The sequence below is a fragment of the Pogonomyrmex barbatus genome, unplaced genomic scaffold (assembly GCF_055798465.1).
Source record: "Pogonomyrmex barbatus isolate J1 unplaced genomic scaffold, ASM5579846v1 scaffold1, whole genome shotgun sequence".
Lineage (NCBI taxonomy): Eukaryota > Metazoa > Arthropoda > Insecta > Hymenoptera > Formicidae > Pogonomyrmex > Pogonomyrmex barbatus.
The window spans coordinates 1,620,848-1,648,606 of NW_028297098.1; the positions used below are offsets into that span (position 1 = coordinate 1,620,848).

The 27,759-nt window shown below is 37.4% G+C and overlaps 2 protein-coding genes across 5 annotated transcripts in view; one reads left to right on the top strand and one right to left on the bottom strand.

The window, feature by feature from the left end:
• The window catches only part of Ror (tyrosine-protein kinase transmembrane receptor Ror), a 236,107-nt gene that overhangs the window by 36,225 nt on the left and 172,123 nt on the right, over positions 1–27,759 (top strand). The gene's annotated exons all lie outside the window — the stretch shown is intronic.
• On the bottom strand, positions 3,949–26,054 carry LOC105430121 (uncharacterized). Of its 4 annotated transcripts, none has more exons than XM_025219041.2 (3): positions 25,554–26,054; positions 8,653–8,783; positions 3,949–8,437 (listed from the first exon to the last, which is right to left on the bottom strand). In XM_025219041.2, the coding sequence occupies exons 1-3, from the start codon at positions 25,729–25,731 to the stop codon at positions 5,933–5,935; spliced, it is 2,814 nt and encodes a 937-aa protein (XP_025074826.2). In that variant the 5' UTR covers positions 25,732–26,054; the 3' UTR covers positions 3,949–5,932. The 4 variants fall into 4 exon arrangements, with proteins under 4 accessions (XP_025074826.2, XP_088935711.1, XP_011641793.2 ...); XM_089079585.1 differs by lacking the exon at positions 25,554–26,054 and adding an exon at positions 23,787–25,537; XM_011643491.2 differs by lacking the exon at positions 25,554–26,054 and adding an exon at positions 20,479–23,122.

The window sequence follows — 27,759 nt, forward strand, 5'->3', positions numbered from 1 at the left end:
CATTTTTCCTGCCGGATTAACCACTAAATGTAAGTGCTAAGATTTTGCACATTTCCATTTTTTCCTATCTCATATATGTAATATAAAGTAGCATTATTATATCTTCAACACTAAATTATTTTTTTCCATTTTTTTCAAAATAGTAAAGCAAAAAAAAAAAGGAAAAAGGTAAATATAATTTATAAAATAGAGTTTTAAAAGATAAGTTTTTTTTACAATTATAATATATTTTTAATTGCACTTTGAAATTTTTTCTTGACTTAAACTTATTTTTATTATATTGTGCATATTAATCGCAAAGTTTGCATGACAGAGCCACCTGCGTTATTCGTATATAAATTATAAATTACATAAGCTTTTATACCAATTTAAAACGACTGTTGAAGTTTCCGTCCATTTCATACACATAAAAGAGTTTTCTGTTATTTTTAAATCTAAAAAGTTCAGCAATAAGGCCTGATTACTACGGAAGCATAATCGTGAAATCGCGCAAAATGTGATGGAACTTGCGTGAAATTTCTACCGAGGTAAAGGGTTCGGCAATGTTCAAGTTAAAGACTCGCGAAACTTTCATGAAAGTGTATAATGCAAAGCGACGAGGAAACAGCGAGGACGGAGATGGACTCGTGGATTCTTGCAAAAGCTTTCACGAATTTGAACGGCGGAAATTTCTTTCAGGTGAAACTTATGCCGATCATCCTTGACCCTTTTTTTAGGAACAGTAGACATGCCATATCGCCGTCAGATTCTTTTATCTATATGCATCTCTTACGTCTAGAAACTGCTACTACTATTCTACATATTTGGTACATTTGGTACATTTTTCTCGAACACGATTGTGTATAGTTAATGTGGCAAAACATCTCACATTTGTATGTTTATTCTTTGGTATTGCAAATGGTTCAACAGGTCTCTTTCGATAAAAATCTTAGCCGTCACGTCCATTGCCAATGACCTGGTCGTACTGATGAGATTCACAGTAGGTTTACCAAGCGCGTAATTAAAGCTTATTATCTTAACGAGCGTTGTAACAGCGGATAATCACGTTCCATATTTTATATTTATGAATACCGACTGATGATTAGCTTAGCTTTTAATTGGGATACACGGAAAACGAGTTATGCGTATATCATGCAAGTAAAGATATGCTTTCATAAGAACGAAACTATAGAAAACATATTTCTTCAGAATATCGAAATTATAGACACGTTTCTTCAAATATCAAAGTTAAGTTTTCTTGCATTGCTCTATAGTGAAAAATTGATATTGATCTCGGAATTGGTAAATTTTAATTTTTATAACTAAAAAACACAATCTTGAATCGAAAGCGCAACAAAACATATCAGATATAGTTTTATTTTTATATCAATGATTTTTTATATATTGTAATGTTTTTATATAAGTCGCAAGATTTTTAATTACTCACTTTTACTTCGGAAATTTCACGCAAGTTCCATCACACTTTTGCGCGATTTCACGATATGCTTCCGTAATCAGGCCTTTAAAATAACAGAAAATTCTTTTATATGCTTAAAATGGAAACTTCAACAGTTATAAATTAGTATAAAAGCTTATGTAATTTATAATTTATATACGAATAATATAAGCTCTTTCATGCAAAATTTGCAAACGATTAATATGCACAATATAATAAATAAAATAAGTTAAGTCAAAAAAAATTTCAAAATGCAACTAAAAATGTATTATAATTGTTAAAAAACTACTTGTCCTTAATATGTTACTCCACTTAGGGATGAGTTTGCTTTCTAATTATTGTAATATTTTAATACTTACATATGTCAGCACATAATGTCGTATTTTGTTATCTGCAAATTGAATACGAGCAAAAGCAGCTCTTCCGCATAATTAATTAAGTAGTATGTGTTAGTGGGAATTATGCCCCTGCATATTATTATTACGCTTATCATCTCGCATGAGAAACGCGAAACGTTTCCATCACTGGGCGGAGTGAAAATTCTTGATGACATTTGCAAATGAAATCAGGCCATTAAGGTACTGTCTCTTCCATCTTGTTCCGCGCTATTTCCACGAAGACAATGCGATGTTACTTCCGGCCTGTCCGCATTCCGCAGTTATCTTGCAGACAGATGACAGCGATATTGCTGCTGCCTTACGATTAATCTGCATATTCGTCTCGGTAACGATTTGTTCGTCTGAGCCGTGTCAGAAATATGACACGGAAAAGCTAAAATCGTATACGTAATCGTATTAAATTCCTTTCTGTTGTGTATCCTGAAAAAATGCGTGATAAAATTCTGAATAAATATAAAAAATGGATTAAATTATTTTTAGATTATTGTTTTTAATACCGAATAATTATATGATTATTTTGATGTCTCGACAAAATTATTTTGAGATGTATCTGCCCAAATATTTAAATATATTTGGGTGAAAAAAACTTTTTTTCCAATATATAAATAAAACATATTTGGAGCAATGATACGATGTGTCGATTTGAAAACCACATGTGGATTAAAGGATTACTTCAATTGAAGATGTTACAATCTCTAGAAATTCAACATTCTATTTCTTAATTCTGGATGGATGAATTTCTGAATTATATCTCGAATGGATACTGATTATTGAATTATCCGGCATGCGATATTAAAACAGTCTTAGAACCCCGTTATAATTTTCATATTCGCCGCAGTATACGAAGTAGTCTGTTTCTTCTATGATAAGACGTACCTCGCGTTGGATTCGCCGGGAGCACGTCTCGCAGTGACATTTGCAAATGATGTTAGACCGTATTAACGTGCCATCTTCCATTTACGTGGCACTTTGCGAGAGAGACCGAGCGAAAGACCGCGTCTTGTTCTTGCTCCTTGTGCGACTTCGCGCAGCCGAGCGAGCGAAGCCGAGCCGAGTCGAGTCGCTCCTAAACTAGTTCCAAGTTAATCGGTGACGGCGTTACCATTATGGTGTAGAGTTGCGAGGACGCGAGAGGACCAGAGACCTCCTGGAAAGATGGTCTAGCGGACAGGCAGGGAAAAGGGATGATTTGCATTTTAATTGCACTGGCAACCTTCCTCGCTGCTTTCGTCCGCTGACGGTCGTTGTACGCGACCCAACCAGCCCTTCCCACTTTCTCGCAAAGATCTGCTCGAATGACAACACCCGGCATTTTTCATTTAAATTCGTCGCTGTTAGTTGCGACTCACACGAACACGTTCACGGTAATTGAAGAGGTTGAGGTATTTCCGCATACCTGTATAAGTGCGCTAAATATATTGCCAGATGTTGCAGCAACGATTAGTGAAATGTGGGATGAGTGCTCATAGAATAATATTATTCTTGTACACCCGTTCGCTGAAATCTTTTGGCTAAGAAATATTTTTCTCTGTTGTTTAAGGGACCCATCTGTTTTAGATTTAAACAGATTTATTGCAAATTATTTTATACATATCTGTTAGAAATAAAAAATTATTAAAAATTCTTATATAGCGTGTAAAACTTACGAATTCTAGAATAATCTTAAATTATATAAAAAAAATGTAATTATTCTTTTCAGTAAAAAATAAAGAATTAAGATCGAATGCAAGAATCGTGTAAAATCTATCTTACATGATCATTGTTTTACAATGTGTGATAAGATGTGTATTATTATACGGAATTTTAATGAGTATTTATATAGAATTTTAATTATGTTTTTCTAGTGTCTCATAAAATGTGAAGAGCATGATGGCGTCTCTCTTTCTCTCTTCATTTTCGTGCGTAATTGAACGACGGCGAATAACAGCGCGGAGAAGTTTCCGCAAAGGGATAGTCGCGAACTTTGCCGCTAAGTTTCCCTTGTACCCCTTGGGCCATTAATAAATTTCACGCAACTGGATAATCGATGATTCGCAGGAATATAATGTGAGAATAGCTGGGAGTATTATTTACCTAATGGTCATTAGAGATATACGGATTAATAATTTACTTCAGTACAAAATACATCAACGTTTGTATTTTAAAATGCATAAAGTATAAAAGTACAATGCATTACTGAAATATATTTTATAAGAATTTTTTCCTGATTTTTTTCTAGATAATATATGCGTTACATTAAATACCACCGATATATTGATATAAATTAATTATTAATATATACAAATATATATACAAGTATAACTATCCTCCTTCTTCAATGCAGCATGCAGTTATTTATGTACATTTACTATCTGATTAATATTATTCTAAAAATTAGTCTGCTATAAATGCGTAAAATACTTGTTTGCCATATAACCTCTTTATAATCTTTTAGATTATAATATTAAAACATCGAACCGCGATATGTGACTATAATAAATGGCTAGAAATAATATACGATATTTCGTAATTAAATTTGCGAGATATAACGCAATACTTTTGTAACTAATAACTAGCGCACATGACGATTAATAATAATAGCAATCGGAATTTTTATTTTTAAATTTAAATTTTGTACTTATTCGCGAATAAAAATTTAATTTCTATAAAATACAATGTAATAATCTAAAAACTTTCTAAAAGTATCCTATATTTCCAAAAGTCCTCTATCCTATATTTTAGGTCTACTTCAAACTTTCAGTTTGAGAAATCCAATCGTAGATTGGATTATCGCTACCAGAAGAGCTATATAATTCGAGAACGTGTACCATTATTCGCACGCGTGCTTACGACAAGCTTGCGCCCATGCTAATTTACTGGTGAACCCAGTAAATTTGCCTCAAGAGCGGATGCAGGCCCATCTTCCTGGTCTCTTGGCAGAACTAGTTTAGATGCAACTGTCACCCCGATGTGACGTTAGCAACACCGTAGTACTGCTGTCTGTGCTTGTTTTACGACTTGCGTTACCGGCTACAATGGCGGTTCCCTTACACCAGCAACGGGAAGTTAAGGTCTTCCTTCCTGAATTCATTCTACGGCCCATCAGCATTTCCCTTTGATATTTGTCCTTCGAATTATTCAGTCGACCTGGTCCCTCTCCCGCCCGAGAGCCAGAAAGTAGCAAGAATCTCTCGCTGTTGACACAAATCGCAACTGTCTTAAATAAATAAGGGCTATCGCGTCCGGTTCAAACCGGATAGCTTCTCGTTTTAACATTTCGCAAGATGCATACGAGATCAGACTACTGAGAGATACTCAGACTAGTACTAATGATTTGGTGATTACATGTGTACATCGATATCTACCTAACGCACCTAATTTTTTGATGGAAGAAAGTTGATTTACAATGAAATTACAATTAAATTACAATTTAATTTTTTTAGAGCGCTCGAGTAATAAATATTATTTTTAAAATTAATATTAATTTTTAAAATTTCTGTAGTAATCGATGCATTAATTAATATAATTTTTACGTTAAAGTTAGTTAACGCTTCGCACTTTACATCCATTCTGTTTCTTTACTTACATATCTTTATAAATTTGCCACTCAGCTTTTGAAAAATTAACTTTTTTATATGAATTACAGTTAGCATTTTGTTTGTAGTTGTTTGTAACAATAATTTTGTTGTTTGCTCCATCTATTAAAAAATATAAAAATTTAAAAAATGACTCGCACCCAACACTAAAATATTTCAAATCCACTTGAGCAGTCGTTTTTAAAATCGTTTGTAGTTGTTTGTAGCACTTTTCATTTCGTTTGCAGTCAAATCGTTCAAAAATTCCAACAATTTAAACAAATGGCTTAGAGGGAAGTTTGCCATTTTTTAAGATAGCGAAAATCCGCTTGCGCAATCTTTTTTAGAATCGTTTGCCGGTTGTTTTCCGTTTCGTTTGTAGCTCAATTGTTCAAACGATTCTAAAAAAAAGACTATGCAAGCGGATTTATTGTAACTTTCGCAGGTTGTCATTTGTTTCCATACAAAAAGTTAATTTCAAAAATTGGATTCCAAGGTTCACAAAGGTTACTTACATTTCTGAATTGGATTGAATACAACCGTAATTAAATGCAACCATTCCCCCAACACGCGCACCATGGCACATTACCACTACTGGTACTAGTTTTACGAGCTTTCACGCTAGCAGTCTCCCGACTGCTGACTGAGTTTGTCCTTTCGCGCTCCGAATTCAATGCGGTACCATCCGTAAACTTGTCGACGCTGCCACTCCTCGAGGTTTTTAGCGACACTTGAGAGGGTCTTCGCCTAGAATTAATGTAGACAGACCTTCGATTTTGATCCTTACGCGGCGAGTCCTGACCTGAGGATGACGACCTGCTTTCATTCTTGTTCTCTTGCGCGTCAGGTGACATCGTACTCAACCTTCTCGACCTCTTCCGTATCGTTTTCTCGGGCGAATCGAGCGTATCTGTCGATGTGGCGTTGCAATGTTTCTTCAATTTTCTTTGTGTCATCGGTGATAATAATTTTGGATCCTTAATTAAGCTTTTGTCTTTCTTCATAATTTTTTTCCGTCTCTGTCCGCTCGGCGAATTTGATGCGCTGACCGTTTCCTCGTCTTCATGATGCGAATCGCCATCGATCGACGTTTGCGTTTGTGCTGGTACCTTCGTGATATTATCATAGTACATCATTCCGCATCTCTGTGAATAAAATTGGCCGGGTCCTCGCGGCACGAACGGAACGTTCTGGCGTAGATTCTGACTCTGCAGATATCGATTTGCATTCAATCTACCCAAACTCGCCAGCTCATAAGGCGTTGCAGAAGGTATCAAGGTGCAAGGACTCGGTCTCTCGAAGGAAGTCACTTGAATGTCCTGCTTGTTGCTCATCAGTTGATCGCTCGCTATTAGCAATCGACTCTGGTCCGGCAAGTGTGCAGTTCGAACCTTCTCGTTGAGATGAACACCCCGATTGTAAGCTGGTACAGGATACGGATAAGCAAGCTTGTCATCGTTCACCTGAATAGAAAGTGGCGTCGTAGTGGGTGGAGGATTCGGTTCTTGGTAATTGGGATAAATCTTGTCGAAGTTTCTTAGAAAGGGATTCCTGAAGAGACGATAATCTATCGAGGGTAAGTTAGGTACCTCCGGCGTTTCCGGACTCGGCGCTTGTTCGACTCGTGGTATTTTTAGCGTCACGTTTAGGTGACTTTTGTAGGGTTTATTAGAGAAACCGCTTATATTGTCCAGAGTATTGTCGCTTTTCGTGAGCGTTTGAGATTCAACGTGATTCAATTTCAATTGTTGCGCTACACTTTGAGACTCGCTCGAGAGATCTTGACACGATATCGATTTCATTAATTGATTAGCCGGAACACTTTTACTATCCGAGATCAGTAGGTTATCTGTACTCAAAAAAGTCCTCGAATCGTTTTTATCTCTTAAAGCAAGGTCCTCGCAAGGTACCGCACCGTTTACATAAATGTCTGCCGAACCTTTTAGTCCCGTAAAAGGATTAGTTCTCGAAATCACTGTGGAAGCCGTTTTACCGCTACTTGAACTAGTTCCGGTTCCAAAATAATTTACACTGGCGGTTGGTGACTCTTCCTCTTGTTTCTTCAATTTGAAAGGCAGCGACGCGAAAAATTGTTTAGGCTTTCCCGTCGCAGTAGACTCTTCGGCATTTTGATTCTCACTTCGTGAATATTGAATATCCTTTTCTCCGTTCACCATGATAGATTTAGAAGAATCCACTGCTGACTTCCTGCTGACTTCTTCGGCATTCGAAAATTGTGTTTGTGAATCTTGTATACTTGATATCTCATCGAGCTTCGTCGGTTGCCTCGTACTTGCCTCTCTTCTTACGAAACTGAAAGTATTTAATGGCAGGCCTCCCAACGAGGAAATTGTTATCGATTGCGAATCCGGCTTTTCTGTCACTTGCATTTCCGTTATTGGCATGACAGGAGCGTGGCTCGTATCCATATAGGTCGGCATTTGTTTTTGAGAAATCATGTCGTTCTGCCAACCGACAGGTGGAAGGTGAATTTGAGGTAGCGTCGGATCGACTTGTTCTAGATCCCCGGCGTCTAAATTGGCCAGCGAGATCAAGGGATCAGATTGTAATCCTGAATATGATGAAGCCAATAGCGCGGACGTATCCATGGACAGCATTAAATCCATCGTACTTGGAAACTCGAACGGGTACTCGGTGTAATAACTGGTTCCACTAAAACCGCTCGTCGGCTCATACGTGGCCGGATAAAACGGGATGTTATCGTGAAGCTGCCGAGGACCGAGAATCGGCGGAGGCGGATGTTCTGCAGCCTCGTTTCCCTGGCCCTGCTCCGACGGTGTCGTCTCCTTCTTATCCTTATCTTTTTTCAGCTCCTCCTCCTCGTCGACAACCGATAGATCGTCGAACTCTATGTGAAGTCGATGCATACTAGTGCTCATCTTCTCGGAAGAAATCTTCTGATTCTCCGCGTTTTCTAACTGCTCTTCTTGATTGAAGTCCTTGATCATTTTCTCATTATTTTCGCGCTCTTCCTCGTCTTCCTCGCAAGAGAAGTCCGACTGCAAGCCGTCATCCTCCTCGGAACGATCCTGCAATTTGCAGCAGATTCCAACACATATCGTCATTTTGATTATATCGATCACAACAATGATATTGACGCGTGATAAGTTAATATTTTTAGAAAATAATGAATGAAAATTTTCCCATTATTTTTCTTTTATTCCGTTAATGCTTATTATGCTTTATCAATTTTATTATGAATTGTTCATATAGTTTCTGACATCAATGCAATTAAGCCGCCTACCTCGTCACTTTCGTCGCGATTCTTCCGTTTTTTCAAGATATCCTCGAGTTTGTCGTACTCGTCCCTGAGACTCCATATTTCTCTACGCAGCTGCTCGTTCTCCCGGCGCAGTTTCTTAATATCATTCTGACCTGAAATTACAACAGACTAGAACGTTTCGACGCACTAAGACCACCGAATGAGATAGTCTTATAACGAAAAGATAAACAGACATCTCGGCAGATTTGACTCGCAATTTTTCTCGTGGAAATCACTTAATCACCATTCGGTGATTACAAGGACCAACAACATACGGCTGATCGCAATACGCGTTGCATCTATCAGAACGATCGATCATTGGTCAACGTGGCAACAATCTCCGCCTGAGATGCCAGCCTCCTCTCTAACCCTGCGCCCTTTCCTAACCGTGCGTCAAGAAGCCGGTGATAAATCACCAAACCGGGCCTTCCAATTACTTAACTTTGCAGAGAGAGATAGAGAGATAGAGATTGAGAGAGAGAGAGAGAGAGAGAGAGGGGGGGGGGGAAGAGAGAGAGCGCAAAAGAAATCTCGTCGTCCATGCGTATAATGCGTTAAATATTTTCTGGGGAAAATACGCTCATCACGCGTGCGCGAATACAAGCAATAGTCTTTTAACGATAAAAACACCGAAAGTGTTTCGTGTACAACAGAGATATAAAGAAATAGGTAGCCTAAGTTTTTTTTATTATAAGATTTAGATTCATTTAAGAATAGAGAAAAAAAATGTTATATTATTGATTGTTATATTATAAATTGTTATATTATTTATACATATTCTGTATAAAATTTAATTTTATGTTATATTCGTTATATAGCATTTCTATTTGAGTACTGTATATTTCCAGAAACTAAATTATGTAAAAATTCTACAAACTTTTAAATTTTTCAGAATTATATGTGTAACAAATTTTTATTTTATTCCATATTTTTTCTATGTACAATATATGGTACATGTATCTAGGATCAGTCAGGTCGGATGATGTATGCAGATGCAAGCTCCATTGTTAGAAACGAAGTCGATCGATTCTTCTTTTTAAGCGTTAGTGATCTTCGAACCCACCTAGATGCGAGTTAAGTTAAGTATCTCATCAGTCATCGGTGCCTCCTACTTCGATGATTAATGGGTTTGTGCTTGGAGCGTGTTTTCCCAGCGCTTGAACTACGACCCGATCGCGGAAGTTTTCAGATAATTCAGCGATCTATACCGTTACAGACTTTTTATTATTTATGTTGTATACGCGTAATACTTTTTTCTTTTTCAAACTCGACCAGCTAGTGTTTTAAACATTAGATGCTGGGCAAGAGCAAAGTGAAAAAGGGAAAAAGAATCAAGTCAAAGGCTTATCTTTTGTATGAAAGAATCTACATAATATAGCAGTAATGTATTCTTTTCTATTCGTAACGCGCGGCACGCTTTACGTGCATCTTCATTCTTTCCTGATTTTATAAAGATATTAATTTATTTATAACACACATACATATAAATTATCACAAAAAATTATGGATGATACAAATATGAAAAATGATCAGACTATAGATAGAAATTCAGCTTCTGTTTTTTTTTGTTTTTTTTTTGTTTTTTTTTTTTAATTAGGTTTTTTATAACGCGAAACATTGTCAATAGTTTATCGGTTTGTGTATGGTTATACATGAAAGTTGTGTAAAAGCACACTCGCGATAACAGTTCTCTTAAGCCTAGATAGTAAGTGTGTATGTGCGTGTAACAAGAAAAGCCATATGGTAAATCAGGATTTAAACCTGGCTTACCAGTCTGAAATTTAAATAAATTAAATCCTTCCGGAGGTTCATAAATTCGGATTTTCCCTGTGGACACCGACGGCTATTTGGATGCTATTAAAACTTGGACCATTTATCTTCTGTATGAGCCCCGTTTGAAAACGATATTTGTTCAAATATACTGTAACCGATCATTGATCTTTTTATTTGTATTGATGTCGAAATATAAAAATCACCCGATGCAATTCGGACATTATTAATTTCGTTACTTGGCTCGTATGTATCTGAAATATTTGTTTCATAGCAATTTTTTAAAGTAAAGAAAGACTTGTTTATTATCGACGTTTATTCACGAGATATCTCGTGTTAATCAATGAACGTTTTATTTAATTTTTAGTATTAATTTTTAGTGTAAGTAGTGTCTTATATGAAATTTTTGTCATTAATTTACTTTAAAAATTTGTGTTGTAAAAAAGTCGATTAGCCAAAAAGTCCGCTTTTAAAATAGTTTTCGGTAACGCAGTTCGGAAAAATAAAGTTACAGTCGGTCGGTTTGTTTGAAACGGACTCGCCAGCACGCATGACGTTTACGAGCGACGTACAAAAAGAACGAATATCGCATGGCTTATAGATCTTACATCAAAATATCGTAACGATTTTTTATTTGGGTTTAGGTGAGCTCGCTGGCGCAAATACGCGCGGATATTTTTAGCTGCGTGCAGAATACCCTTCAATCAAGCATCATGCTGAATATTTGCGAGTAGCGACGTAATATGACTCACTGAAAATGCTCTCGGCGACCGGTGTCCATTTTATTTTCGAGCATGATGATCGTGACAGTTCGAGTTTCGTATGGGGATCAAGTTTTACTCATATGGGAATGTTGGTTATGACATCCTATGCCATCCTAATTTGTATGTTAGATTCACATATGATGTGTTCGAAAGTGACATAAGCTAAATTTAAAAGAAGCTTATTAAAATCATATGCATTGGATAATATTTGTTTTATGAATCGAAAAAGCAAGAAAGTTAAATTAATCAAATTTAAATTCATTGAATTGCTTTATTAATGCCTATATTTAGCTCGATTTGACATTTTGATCATTTAATATATATGAGGATTATATTTAATACTAAGATAGATATTCAAGATAAGATATTCAAAATCACATATTCATAATCAGATATTCAAAATCAGATATTAGAATTAAATATGAAGTAATCATTTCAAAATTTGACTTCTTCCATTCATCAATTCGTATTCTCGCTCGCTAACATCTTGTTACAAGCGTTAGATGAGAATATCTTCCCGCATGCATATTTTATCATCTTTTTACATCATGCCGTTCGTCAAAGTACGCTTTATTCTTTGCTCGTGAGGAAAGAGAGAGTTTTAATTATGCCTGCTCAAACACGTGGCATCAGAAAGGTTTAATCACTCGGTACTGTTGGCTTCGTGTTCGTCCTTATTTCCGTCGCACGGAATCCTTTGCGTCTTTAAAAATAGCATCGGTCCGATATTTCTCACGAAGGACCGACATTAATTAATCCTGGCAGTTAAAAAGACCGAACCGTCCTTCGTATTCGGATCGCATCGTCTTTCGGAAGGCAGAGTACACACGAACGTACTTGTACGTAAACTCGTGAATCTGCGTTTTTGAAAAAAAAATAAAAATAAAAAATAAAAGGACAAAGAAAAGGAAAGAGAAATTACATAGGGACGGGAAAGAGAGTGGGCGTACAAGCCTTCGCGTTTTTCGTTGGCATCCTCGGTCTCCTTTCGTTTGCTGTGGGCGTTTTCGCCGCGAAGGTGATCAAAGCAGCTGCGAAATACATATTTGGTTTTGCCAACTCGCCGTTCCTATCAGCGGGCCGGAATTTCTTCTGGCTCTTTGAAAAGTGGAAATTGCGTCCCGGTCGACGAGAACGAGTGTAAACGAACTCGGAGAAAATATTCCCGGGATATTCGCTTTTCACTCGTGACGCCGCCTCTCTGCGACTGTGTTGCTTTGAGGCGAGACGCTCCTCGCGAATACGAGAAATCGCACGGGGGTGCGCGGCCATAGGCGTCCGATTGATTTTGCAGAAAATTTCGCGTGCTTGTTTACACGCGATTCGTATGATTGAGTCTGCTAACGAGCGAGTGAAGCACGAGTGAGATGAAGCGCGTTGCTCAAGACTCGTGAATTCTATGTTGCGTCATAATGAGATATGCAAACGACGTCTCTAAGGGGAAAAAGAAATAAAATATAAGATTGATGATATACATGTACACAAAAAATATAAATCTTAAATCAAGACAAATATCCTCGTATATAAGCAAGAATATTATAATCTTCTTAAAAACTTTCTAATCTTGATTTGATGGGACTTGTATTGATGCAAATATTACTTTTGCTCAACTTAAAATTAAAAATCATCTATAAAAATTGTAATATTCTTGCTTATATTTGAGAATATATAGTTTTGATTTAAGATTAATTTTTTTCTGTGTAAAATCCCAATATAATAATGATTTTGCATTTTGAAGAAGTAACAAGATTGTTATTTAAATCAAATATAAGCATTTCTAGTCATATCTTTGCCCGATTTAACGATATGAATCAGCGTCGGATTATTTGGCGTGACGGAATAATTGTCACACTTATATTACTCGCGAAACGCATATGCCTAAGTGATTCACAGTCGACGATAAACGAACGGTGGTCTCGCAGTTGAGTGTTAATTCATCGCTGGCAGTAAACCAGAATGGCCGTTAAAGCATTTCTCAAGTCGGCGGGAATGTCGCAGAATCGACAAATAAAACACGCAATTCTTATGGCAATTATATCTTATACAAAAAATTTTTAAATCGTCCTAACAAATCGTACAGTTATTGCTTATATATCAATTATCATGTTAATCTTTTTCATTTACATATAATTATCTTTTAACATACTGAGAAATGTTTTTTATAAAAAAAAAAAAAATGATCTTAACTGTACGTCATTATTTTTTATTTTTATTATGATATGAGAATCACTTTTAAAAGTATCGTTTTTGTAATTTTGGACTTAAAAATTTCGCTGTAATGTAATTTCTCGATGTCATTTCACGGCGAAGGCCGCTGGAAACGTCCGCAGAGGAGACCGCGTCTAGACCAGGTAATCTAGATCGACAGCTCGTCGCGTTAACTAACACTTCATTTAAGGCTCCAGCAAGCTCGTAGCTATGAAGCATGGTCCTTCTGGATATAATCGAACGTGACACGGCCGTCCATCCGTCGGCTGCCAGACCGCGCCCGAATTAGATCGCGCCAATATCCCATGTAAATTATCGCTAACAGACCGCCGTCGTAATACCGAGAGACGAAGTAGCTCCCCGCGGACAAGTCTCCGATGGTTACGTGGAAGGTTAATCTTACCAGAAATTTCTTTTTATGAGACAAGAATCAGTGTCTGACATCATCTCCCACTTTTAATGAAAATGCTCCTCCTTTTTCCAATAAAAAGTGATCTTCTAGACAAAGCCTGAACTTAACGTATAAATTCTGATGTATTATTATTATTATTATTATTATTATTAGATAAATTAAGATGTATGTGCAAGTTTTTATAATATTTTGATCTTCTAAATTAGCTTATGAAAGATCCTTTAATTTTTTTTCAATTTGATAAAGCTATTTAATTTTTGGCATAAAATAGTTATTATTTTAGCATCACACTTAAAAAAATTATTATTTTTAAAACAATAAATTTATAAATACGAGATCGAATTCTTAATAATATTTTTTATTATTTTTTCTATCTAGCATGATAGTATTGCAGAAATATGATTGTCGTGAGAAAAACTTGAACGGCATCTGTTTCCAAGTGATTCCAATTAACTCGTTGTTGTCTTTTATCTTTCAACCGTGTTAAATTCGATGAAACCGGTCGTGGCCAGGTCGATCGATCTTTCTTTTTAAGAGGAATACATTAATATTCGATGACCGCGATGGTAGAACCACCTCATAAATATCTGACCCTTTCGTCTTAATGTCTTTTTTTCTCTTCAGATTCAATCTGGCGCCTCACGAGAGGTGTTAAGAACCGATCTAATGAAGGCGCGCATCGAGACATGCGGGCTTTCGTTTTCGGGAACTGTTGTCTGAGATCGTATATATGCAAAGGTTGGAGCAAAACCTATCCCTGCTAACCCTCTCAGATTCATTTATCCTCAACAACTGGTTTCTTTGTGAGTCGAAAGTAATAATAATAATAATAATAATAATAATACGAATATTATTTTTGCGAATTATATTATCTTCACAATTTATTATAATTTATATCACGAAACCATTATTATTAAAATTAATTTTTTATAAATCGAATATTGTTGTCAAATCAGATTTTTTAATGAAAAATATAAGTTTGCGAAATGCGATATTTAAGATTTATTTCTTATGCATTTTCTCATTTGCTAGAAAAACCTTTAGAAGAAGATCTTTTTTTCAACAAGTCATGCTTAGCTTTTGATCGAACAACTTGATGCCTTTAGACTTTGGGCCTCACAGATTTATAACTAAATGCAACGTTGTATATGCAAGACTATCGCCACGGGGCAGCCGTACCATTGACAGAATGACGAACGTTCCAGGTAGTCGCCGGTTACACTGAGGGCTCGTAAATCAGGAGATATTTTCCATTTCGATGTCCAGAGAGGTGTTTTTTTTTTTTATTCTTTTTTTGTACAAACATAATGCCATCACCATCGCGAGGAAACCGCATGCTAAAAATGACGTTACAATGTTGCAAAAGCGTGCTGCGAAACGAGGTCCGCGCATCAACTCTACGTTAGCGAAATTGTACGTTTTTTCCTCACTGCGTATGTCACGGCTTATCGGCGAACTACCCCTCTGGGGTTAATCGAACCCAGGCAGGTTGAGATAGCGCGTTTGCGAACGCGATGGATGAAAGCTGCTTCGGACAAAAGTGATTTGTGTCGCGATAAAGCTCCATTAACTTAAGAGCAGATTTTTAAAGTGCAAAATTAAGGTTTATCGATACAAACTATAAATGGATACATTTTTTCCTTTTTTCTCTAATAGAATTAAAAAATATACTTTAATCAAGTTAATTGCTTGATAACTTGAATATTAATATATGAGAGTGTTTTAAATTTCAATAACTCAAAAATTTTTCTTTATTTCATGATATTAATAATAAAACATATTAATTGAAAATAAAACTATTCTGTTAGATGCTAGAAATCATTGGTTATCTAATTAATTATCTTATTAGTAAAGTTAATAATATTGATTGCTAAATAAAAATGTTTTGATAAAACTTTCTATGAAGACTTTTAAGAATTTTGAATTCTTTTAGGTCAGGTTACTACTTATAATATATTTTTTTTTTTTTAATTTTACGCGCGCGCGCGATCTCCAGAGAGATTCTCTATTGACCAATTAGCACGTTCATCAATATTGGCATATTATATGTATGTATCGTCTAGGACAAGGCATACAGCAAACATGCGCGAATGTGCCGTCGATTGATTGACATAGATATATATTATACAATGAACACCGTCGCAAAATAAGCGATCGTTGTTTATGGTTTCGCCTGGTCGACGGACACCTACGAGGTGTTCCCGCGTATACGCGTTTTATAGCCACTAGAATTCTGACACGGCTGAATTATCGTCGACGCATATCGCGGATGTATATATATATATATATATATATATATATATGCGTGCGTGCCTATGTGGAAATAGACATATCCCACGGGTGTATTCCTGGACACGCACAGTTCCATAGAATATCCAATGACGTCGTTACTAGACAGCTCGCATTCCGGCTAGTGTATACAATCATGTCAAAATATCCACTTGCCATATTTCGAAATAATTACCATTGGCAATTTTTTTTCGATGTTTTTTCGTTGTTTTCGTTTAAATGTCAGGTTTCATCGGAGATGCTGCGTAACGGAAATAAAAAATAATATAAATTGACATATCGTTATAATATGAATTGAAATATCGTTATTTAACTCCGAGGCACTTAAGTTTAAATGGATTTTATTCAATTTTGTACTTTAATATTTAATATTTAACTTATATAAATTAAATGTCGCAAAAGACTTAAAGAATCACGACAAGTAATTAATGTCTTTATTTAAACGCGTTGTTTTTTTATATATATTATAATTACTTATTAATAATTTTCTAATAGAAAATATATAAAATTAAAATACAAGTAAATTTAATTGTCTTCTTAATTAAATTTAAAAAATTTTAATTTTCATAATTTCTTTTATTTCAATATTTTATTTTAATGTTCAGTTGCCACGTATAACTGTTTCGAATAAATTAGCATTTGAGAAACTATTAACTATATACAAAATACAGCACAAAATACAGTGCAACGAAAGTGCCTTGGGGTTAAATAATTCCGACCAGGGTAGTTCGGTAAAATTTGCGGTTTGCTTCGGCAACAATGGAGCCACAAAATCTGAAATTTATACGAGCAGGTTTAGAAGTTTCACTTTAGTGGGTACTTTCGGAACTGTAGGGAGAAGGTAGGATCGACCTGGTGTTTTCATCTCTCGCTCACGCGAAAGTTTTGGTGCAGGTGTTTGCATCCGCCGATGCATACGATCGTGCATTTTGCGTGCGCGTCGATTGAGCATTCGAAAAGTACGGAAACTCGAACGTCTCGCTTTGTGAACGTGACGACAACGCTCGTTTTCCTTCGCAGCATAGGAGATTTTTATGAAAGCTCCTGGCTGTAAGGTGTCTCGTGACACTTTCCGAGGAACAGAGACAACGTCTCTACGTTACAGTGAGTTTGCGTTTCCGCCTACCGCGCATTGAAAAAGCTCCTCGTCTTTCGCGCTTTCAGCTTCCATTCTCACCGCTTTTTTCCTCCCAACAACGTGAATATATATATATATATATATATATATATATATATATATATATATATATATACAGTCTGCATTAAAAGTCGCAAATTTTTATTCGTCGCTTTTAATTGAAAATTGTTTAACTTTCAAAAGTTTAATTAAACTACGTAACTTTCGAGTCGTCGACATTTCTCCGTCTCAAAATTCTCTTTTTTAATATTTTAGCTCTTGTTAATGAGTATTTTAAGAATTAATATTAATCGCGTGATATTTTGACTTAAAGTAATGTTATATCACAATTTATTTGAAATTGATTTTAAAAAGAAAAGATTTTATCATTTAATAAAGAGTAATTTCAATATTAACTTTCTTCGTTGTAATTTATTGATTCAAAAAATAATCGGAATGCATTATATGTGCAACATAGTAGACAATACTGTCTGGCGTTTCGTAATAAACTATGCGTTACTTCGCGACGTTAGCAAAAATAGTACAGTTTTGTTGGCTTAATCTCATCTTGTTGAGCATTATTAGCAATTTATCGCTCATATTTATTCGAATTTATTTTAATTTATATAGTAATCTTGATCAAATAGAAAAAAATATCTTCAAGTTTGATGCATGATTTTAAATTGACGCAATAATGTCATGTTTTGTTATTACTTCACTATGCATCTTGCAATACAATTATTTGATTTTGTCCATTATTTTTTAAACAATATTTTAACTGATATTTTTTTATAATTTATAAATTCCTTTATCTTGGAACAAATCAACTCACTGTCGGGGTCCATTCTTCCCGTGAGGACTTCTCTGAGCAGCGACGGAGCTAGCAAACTGAATAGTGACATCAGTTTTATTTCTGAAACACTCGCACTGTTATATCACTTTATTTTCTTATCTCACTATATTATATGATACACTATATTATATGACATTACGCATAAATAATATTTTTATTTACTATTCCTTTATAAGATCACAAAATTTTTTACACCACCAATTGTCCACCATAATATAACAAATCTCCGAAGTACTTGATAAAAATCACAGAATTGCATAACATAATCCAAATTCAGTAGCACAAAGAAAAGATGATTCTTGTTTTATATTTCTGTTTACTTATCAAACTCGTCAAATAAATATTTGTCACTACTCGCTGTCGTGTTGCACCTTCTCCGTATGAAACTCCACGGATGCGGGCATAATCGGAAAACGGTACTGCATACCCACCGTGAAATTTCTGTGTTTCTGCGAGAGAAGCGAGTTCTGAGCGTGTCGCGTGCCCGGGATTACTTTCGCGTCGGTGCTTATTGTTAGTCAAGATCGCATTGTCAACTTGGGTTCCTGGGAATCTCACGGATGCGCCCCTCACCGCGGCATGTTGGAGTTCTTGGCTTATGCTAATTTTGCTAGTCAGGGATCTCCCTCACTTCCTTCTCCTTCTCTCTCTCTCTCTCTCTCTCTCCTCTGAGTCCCACGTGTGCCTCTGCAATGACTGCAAGTTCGTCACCGTCACGTAAATGATGTGCATGTGTCACCGGCATATGTATCATGTTATACGCGTCTGCGCAGAAGTCTGCATTTAAGTAACGGTACCAGGGTATATCGGATCTCCTGTGTCTTGTACTCGCTAATTATTACCCTTTTGTGGGAGCTAATTATTATCCTTTTAGGAGAAGTCAGTAATCATTCGTTTCAATATCGATACAGATTTTTTAATTACAATCTGTAGTTCCGGTTGAAGAAAAATTTTACGAAAGATTAGATTATATTTTGTAGCAATTTTTTAACATTTGTAACCATAACTAATTATTTAATATTATATATTATATATATATATATATTTTATTTTGTTATCAAAATTCCTTAATATTATAAATAAAAATAATTTAGTCATTAAAAAGTACGTCACACAGTTAAATGATGATGAATGTCTTTTCAGAAACACGCTTGCATTTGATAAATTGACAATATTTCATTGTGTGTAGTGACTGTTTCTTTTCGCAAGTAAGTAATGACTATGAATATTTCATTTTGCAAGTAATGCATGTGTTTATATGGCTAGCGAATTAATGATGAACACGCAACACCGAGTCTTAATTCCTTCATCTGTCAGGGGACATATATTGCCCAGAAAAAAGCCATTTGTGCGCGGAAAGAGTTCAATGGCCTCATAAAATTATTTCTGACAGTGATATAAATTCATCTTTAATTCACCTTGGGATTCAATATCGTTGCGATAATACGGTCGTCTTTGCGAATGTGTCTAGCACGTCGTCTTTTACGAGGATTCATTCTTCCGCTTTCCGCGGAAAAATTTCTTGTCGAGTCGTTATAACAAACTGATATTTGCAGGCTTTTGCGAGGCTATAGCGAGAGAGAGAGAGAGAGAGAGAGAGAGAGAGAGAGAGAGAGAGAGAGAGGGGAGGGGGGAGAAGAGAAAGAGAGAAGCTTAGCCACGTATCAGATTTTATCAGTGAAAATCGCATTCACCTGTGTGCGCCATAGACATTATCGCGTTTTCCTTTTTACGGACGAAGAGTTGAGTCAGCGACAAGCAGATGAAGTTGGGAGGGAGCAAGGTGTATTAAAAACTTTTTTCATAAAATGTCTTGCGCGAAGTAAGTACTATGCTACAGAAGAGAGAAGAGGAGGAAGGGAGAGGTCTTTTTCTGGTTTCGTTCATGTTAATGACATTTCCCGAATTCATTTATTCGATGTTTCCACCTCCGTTACTCTGCTAGTTGTTAGAAAGCATCGCGTGGCTTGTGGTTTTTTAATATTATTACGCTGTAACATTGTTCCTTAATACATGCTTAAATAAGCGTGTCTTTTTACAATTTATATGAGACGAGCTTGAAATTATATTAAGAACAATTGGAATTGTTTTTCATATTTTGTTACAACGTTACTCTCTGTTCGATTATAAAATTTAAAAAAACAGGAAAAATTTTGATAATTTAATTTCTACTGATGATTTAAATTGATATAATCGTTATATTGTTTATGTAGGCAGAGAACTTTTCTCTTATAGTAATAATGAATATAACTTAGTGATAATTAAACCACCTTGCGGGATTGCAGAAAAAAAGGAACATCAGAAAGCCATTTAAAAGATGCTCGTCCATCGTCAGGACGAGCATATTGAGAGTTAAAGGGTTAAACTATTTAGAAACTCTTAAACGAGCTCGTACCGGAATTCCGCGACGAAGAAAACGAGCTCTCCTTTTCTTCACGTCTCGTTGACCTGGTCGAGTCTCTTCTCTGCATCGTGATCATCTCCCGCTCCTTCCATTTCTGTGCGCGCCACGGGGCCTCGCTCATGTGACGACTCCTTACCGAGGGGGGTTGACCCCCCCCGGTTTCGCGGCTCGCCACGATCTCGTCAAATCAATAGCGAATTCGCATTACCTACGTATGCGCACCGTCTCTCTCTCTCTCTAATGGAGTCACGCGAGCTCGAGTGATGGGGGTCATTTCGTCGATCGAGTCATTAAATAATCCATCAGTGTTTCATCAATAAATAGCCGTTGCTGGCTAACGGCGTGCCTGAACTTCATCCTTCTCTCGGGTTTATTCCGGGAAAGAACGGGTGAGCGAAAACAGCCGTTTCTCGAAGTAGCCAGTCCTTATTTTCGCGACCGTTCTGTCAGTTAACTGCATCGACATCGTGCAACAACATTCGTTGCTCCTTTCTCCTCCATCAAACCAAGTGCTTTTCATGACAACGTACTTTCCATGAGCAGCTGCGATGTCCCGTACTGTACGAATGACGTTTGTTTTCCGATGTCATTTCAAGTAATGGCAATGATGAATTGATGTTATTTAAGACAATTAAGAAAATCCTAAATTTTAACTGCGACGTGTTTTCTTTTTTTTTTTAATTAAAAAAAGTTTTTTACATCATTTTAATTGAGAGATTAATTTTAAATGGGATTTACAAATGTTGGTTTAGTGCGGAATGCCACTAGTCGGTAGTCACAAACGAAGATCCCCGTGAAATTATCTGATCATACTTTTTATCAGCGCGAAAAAAATTCGCACAATTCTCTCATCATATTGTTTTACTCGTTCTTATATCTCTCCGAGCGAATTTGCCGCGCACTTTGTCCCGAGCCTCGGGAATTTTTCGTTACAGTTCAATCTCCGTTTCGACGTCTTTCTCTTTCTTGTTACGTAACACCGAGATGCGCTTCTCCGCCAGATGTGCGCCTCCGCACGACGACGTCGCGACGCCAAGGCCCGACATATCACAGTTCGAGACTTCGAGCGACGACGAGCGGGTTCTGAACTGATTCCGGACCGTTTTCGCTTCCGGGATCGCACTCTGCAGATTTGACAGCTTCCGCGAAAAGCGTGCCGGCCGTTTAGAGTCGCCGGGCGAAACTAGTGCGACGCGTGGCTACATCACTGCGGCGGTCTTCATCCCTACCGCGAGCTACCTCTTCTTCGTCCGCTTCTTCATCGCGCGTCACGAAACCACCGCCGCAGGTCTCGCTTTCTCTATCTCTCTCGCGCCCTCGCGACTATTTAAATCTTTTGTAGTCCCCCGTGGTAGTCCCGCGACCAGCACTGTATCGTTGCGCCGAAGTAGCACACCGACATACATTGACGTGTTTCTTCTCCAAATAAGGAATTTTTGCTCGACAAGAGCAGTGATTTGTATAAAAATATTTTTTTATACAAAACGAACAAAAATATTATTTTATGATTTTAAAGAATTATTTTATGATTGCAAAATTTCCAAATAATTTGAAGAAAAAAAAGAGAAGCATCTTGATATCAGTTTTACAGAGTATTTTTAGGAAAATTTATAGAATATATGTAAATTTAGAATACGTTTATTAAGTTTGCGGATAAAAAAGCATCTGATGTGAATGTTGGTATACCGACAATGTTGATATGTCGGCACTGATCAACGTCATTATATCTTTTGATGTTATTTTAGAAACTGATCACCGAGGGCGATCTTATAAATTTCACCATTTTATTACCCGCCTTGACCGCGATATTACGTAAAAGCTATATAGTTTCAATCGAGTAAGAGATCTCTTTCCTTGACCACATATTACTTAAATTTATGTGTTTGCATTCATAAGTGCACTATGTGTATACACTATATATGTCGATAATATTGCCGTTTAAATTATACGGACGTCAAACATAAGTTCTAGCATCGTGATTACATTCTCAGGCATTCTTATTTTTGGCTTCGTCTGCTTTCCTTAACAATTTATTTTCAGCGATTTAATATCGTTTGTCATCAGTAGAGACATCGTCAGTTCTTGTGTTTAACATCATCAGTTTTGAAGTCCGACAGTGGCGCTATATTTTTGATATTGAAGAAATTTGGTGTCGGTGCGAACTGGGGCGATGATAAATTGTTCATTAGAACCGGCACCGTTTCTTCACGCGGCGATGTAATCTATCAAGAGGTTGAAAAAGGACTCGAAATAATCTCCGAGCTTGACGTAGGTGGCGTCTGGTTTTCTCATCGAGCGAGCATGAGAGAGGAGTAGAAAAAGAGAGTTCAAGAACGGGTAGATTGATCCAACAACTCACTTTGAACCCTCTTGGCGTGCTGTCAGTTTTTCTAATCGTGAAGGATTTTCTTCGCACGCCACTTGAATGCACTATGATAATCCGGCTGCATAATGTGCCGGAAAGAACAAAAAAGCCCGTGAGATACTATCTTGATTCGACGAAAGTGTCAGACACTCTTTTTTCGTTTGATATGGATTGGAGAGTTTAAAAGCGTTTCTAATATTTTTATTTTGTAACTATAACAGTAAATTGTAAATATATATAAAATTTGTAATTATATAGATTGCATTTAGTTTTAAAAAATAATAACAAAATTTAAAAAAGATATTTAATAATTTAAATTTTTTTATGTATATATAACATAATTAATGTATTTCGAAAATTTATTTTATTTAATTACCATTTTAATTAAAAATCGCTAATTAATGACACATATTTATTTCTGAAAATAATATTAGATAATTTAATCTGTAAAATTATTACAACTTTTACTTAGTTAAAGTAATGCGTCATTGCCTGTGATGTATTTATACTTATTTATTTATAGCTTGACCCAAATCTCTATTGATAGTTGATGCGGTTTAAAATACTGTTCAAAATACTGTCTCTGATTGATCCATCGGTGAGCCATCAAAATCGAGATTGGTTTTTCATTTCAATGGTATTACGTAGGATAGTAAGTTAGCGGTTAGCTTTTTGGAATCTGTACAGCGTCGACATCTGGATCCCGAGTTCTAAGAGAACAAACGCCATCCCGGAATATTTGCCAAAACAAAGCTTTTCTTGGCTCCCCGGGTAAATAAATCTTAAGGAAATCACGTAGACGGCACGATTCATGTATCGTCATTCAAACTTTTTGCATTAGCGTCATGCCCTCCCGCAACGTCGGCACATCCGTTCAATTTCACTCTTGGATTATAATACATGGCAAAAGTTATACAATGATATATATACCCACCATTGTTAATAGAACTTCCTCGAAGGAATGCGTTTTATCAAGCTGTCGATTTCAATGACAGTCTCTCGCGAGCTTATCCGTATTAGAATCCTCGATAATCCGATAATTAACAGCGGAGTTCCATTTTCAGACGATTAAGTCCTTTTCGAAATCTCGTTCAATTTTAGTATTTCCATGATTCATCAATTTATTGATTAATTTAACCGGTCACGTGGGATTTATCGCTGTTCACGTTCAGTTACAACAAACTCACTCTCGTTTCATAATCACTCCCGTTTACAACAAATCTTCTCTCCTTTCTCTTGATTTATTGCGACACTGTTTTTCCTACTGTTTGTCAAAATAAAGTAATACCAATGCGATTGAAAGCAAACGTTGCTTTGCAAAGTGGGGCGCGGATGCGTTTGGCGTCATCTCGAGCGTATTTAGCAACTGAGTCAAGTCTGCTGGATCGAAACCGCCGGTACTAGAAACTGTACTACTCGCTTACTCGACTGGACAAATTCAGGGCGTTTGCAGGCCAGACCTCGAAAATAGTTCGTACGGCGACTTCTATCTGGTGTACGCACGTGTCTATTTTTAGATGACCGCGGCGCGATGCAGTTTACCAGATCTGCCATAAAGTCGCGCAATAAAATTGCATGATTCGCGCGATGAAATATATTTGACCTTTTGTTTGATATCACGCGTAATAACGAATTCATAATTAAAGCGATGGTAGTGAGATTCGCGAGATTAATGGTATCCATTTAAAGCGTCCTCTAATTCCAGAGAGCACAATTGCACAGAGCGAGTTTATTAAAACACCTGCCGGTAAAGCACAAAAGTACTCAAATAATTAATCGTAGTGTATTTGAAAATGGCGAGGACGAGACAGAGAGGAGGAGAGCAATAACTTGCATAGAAGGACAAATTTAACTAAATTTGTTCATGATATATCTTTTGATAAAATTGAGAGCTATTTCCTTATTAAAAATAATAAGACATCTCAGTAATAAGACATCTTATTTTCATGAGATTAGCTTTGTTCTCATCATGATATATTTGCTAACTTTAATAGAATAAGTTTAAATCCCCACTTTTCCATGACATATCAAAAATTCCTTTAGCACGGTAGTTAAATTAATCCTTGATTGCTTTGGCGCAGTTATACCCTGGAGGATCAAATATTTAACATTATTAGTTGGTCTGGCCTGCCACTAACGCGTAATGGAAGTCCCTGCGAAATTAATTTGGCCCTCGAGTGTGAATCGTCTATAACGATAAATTAATAATTCAAACAGTGGCATTCGGAGCAATTGTGTTAATAAAATTTCGCTTAAAATATCTTCCCGACGAGAGGAAAAAATGAAACGGTGTAAATAATAAATCGAATAAACAGCATTGCATTAACGAGAGAGAGAATTTAGATAATAACTTCATTTATCTGAAGTTATACGTGCTGTCTATATACTGATAGTAGAATTTCAAGTCACTAAATTTTTAAGGTATCTCTTATCTATCTAACGAAGGAGATAAGAAAAAAGTTGGAAAACGATTCTTTTCTGTCTCCTCGTACATCGAAAATCATTTTATCCCGCTCGTTTATCGCGAACGTTCTCATTAATCGGGCGCGATCAAGCCGAAGGAAAGGAAGAGTAATCGTGGCATTACCGCGCCCTTTCGAAACGACACATTCGCAAACCGACGCGATTCCTTTCACCTTCGATTCATCGACAAATCCACGCGAGCTGCGGCCCGCCTCCCCTTCTGTTCCTCGCCCTTTACCTTGCTCCACCTCGGCATTGATGTGAATGGTCCTCAGTCTGAGCTCCTCATTCTCGTAAATCATCCCCCTCGAGGACTTCCGGTCGAGTTTTCTATTTGGCTTGACGCTGACGTCCCGCCGTCTGGTCCTCAGCATCCCAACGCCGCCGACACCACCCACCCCCGTCCCCGCCATCATCCTTTTTCTCTACCACTTGTCTTCTTCCTTCTCCGTGGAGCGGTATGAGCTTGGTGTATCACAAAGAACGGATTGCGACGAGCGACCGATCGTCCACGACGCGCGGTCTTCTCGAGAGGAGAGCAGCACGCGACTCCCCTGTTCCCTCTCCTCTCTCGGGAAACTTTCGCGAGATATGCTCTCGTTTCTCGCGACTGTTTGATCCTCCGTTTGATCCTCGGCGTTACTCCGAAGAAAGTTTCAGGTACAAAGATTTCACGTTTGCCTTAACTTGGCGATTGTGACTTGGCTACTCGAGGCCGTTCTTTCTAGGCAAATCCGAGGATCGTTTCGGAGTGTTTATCTTAACTCTTTATATATATATATATATATATATATATATATATACTTCAAGTCTTGACATCTCACTTCGAAGCATTCACACTTACTCTGCTTACTTAGATCGCTTCTTTTATTGTAGACTTTATTATATTGAATGTTTGAGTTCTACCGTTTGATTATAGTTTGATGAATTTTTCATCTTAATATTTGTACGATAATCTAAGAAGTCTGAGAATGTCTACAGGTACTTTTTCACGTTATTTTTATTTATATTGTCATAAGAACTTGCACTAAATTTTCTTTTTTATTAGACATTGGTTTCACCGGAAAATCATTTTCGTTTAGCAAGCGTATCTCAGTTTTGTGAGAAACTTGTTCAACAAATGAGAAATTAATTCTAATGTTTTTGTTTATCATTACGCCAAAATAATAACTTTGCACTGGAAGAATTAAAGGTGCGCACTCGCGCCGACACGCCGGATTCTCGAGAACGACGCCGCGCGAAGCCGCGGCACTTCCTCCGTTTTAAAGCGGAACGTACGTTCCTCGAATAATCGCACAGTCACCTCGTCGGCGAGAGGAGGTCTACGTCAATCCGGGAACAAATCCGGGAAGCGTGGTGTAATTGATGCCGAACAGGCTCACTTGCCGAGTCACTCCCTATTGTCAGGACTATACACGCCGGCTTGTATGTACCGCGAAGTTTGTACACGTTAACTCGCGATATCGTGCAGTCTATATACAGACCTAATATCGTCACGCTACTGCATCGCGAAATGCAGGGGTTAGAAGCCAGTCGAGTTGCCGGGGAGTAATCCGTCTAAAATTTCGTATATATACGATGCCTCGTGGAGGCGTCCCGGTATCCCGCGGATTGTATACTTTGGTCCGTAGCGGACGACGGAGTTGGGGCTATCGACGCCGGCATAATCTGCCTATGATTTCCGTTGTGTTGATACTCGCCGTTGTATTAACTTAGTGCGTAGATCCTCCGCCGGCAGTATTAATTGGCTAATTCCCCCGGGGATTACGCGTCTTCTCTCGGACCATCACGGAGACGGTCAGTTTGCTTCGTGGACCGGCTCTCGAGCCGCGGTGAGCGATTTAGACGGAATTACAGCATCCGGCAATACCGGTCGCTGTTGCGACGCCCTCGCGACGCCCTCCGGAAGAATTTGCATCGCGCATTCATTTTTCACGCGGTATTCCTCGCACGCAATTTGCGTCCCCATTACTCAGCGTTTATCAGCGGGCTCGGGTGACCACCTCTCGTATTTTCAAGCTCCGTGCTCGCGTTCTTTATTCTCTCTCGCGCTCTCCCTCTCTCTCTCTCTCTCTCTCTCTCTTTCTCCGTCTTCCCTCTCTTTTTCTTTCCCTCTCTTTTAATTTGTTTTGCACGTTCGCGTGGCACACGCGAGAAAATTTATCTCGTCGCCTCGCGACGGCTCGTCGCGGATTTTCTACAATCCTTTGGCCGGCTACGGCAGTCATCGGTCGTCTACTGCGCGCAGTTATGAACGTTGAGATTCTCTCCCGTAGAAACGCCGGCGATTATTCACGAGGGACTTAAAGTTGCGGCTTGAACTTTTAGCTCCTAGCGTCTAGCCTCTTTCCTATCTGGTGCTCGTACAAAAACTGCCCTCGCGAGAACGATGAGCGGTTGTGATATGCAACGCAACGCAGTTGTTACGGGGGGTTATTATCCGC

What these genes read in the sequence shown, in the direction of transcription:
- LOC105430121 (XM_025219041.2), bottom strand. Translation starts at nt 25,731, where the DNA reads ATGATGGCGGGGACGGGGGTGGGTGGTGTCGGCGGCGTTGGGATGCTG. An exon ending in CAATGCCGAGGTGGAGCAAG is followed by an intron (nt 8,784 to 25,553) that starts GTAAAGGGCGAG and finishes TTGTAATTTCAG; the next exon opens with GTCAGAATGATATTAAGAAA. An exon ending in ATCGCGACGAAAGTGACGAG is followed by an intron (nt 8,438 to 8,652) that starts GTAGGCGGCTTA and finishes TGCAAATTGCAG; the next exon opens with GATCGTTCCGAGGAGGATGA.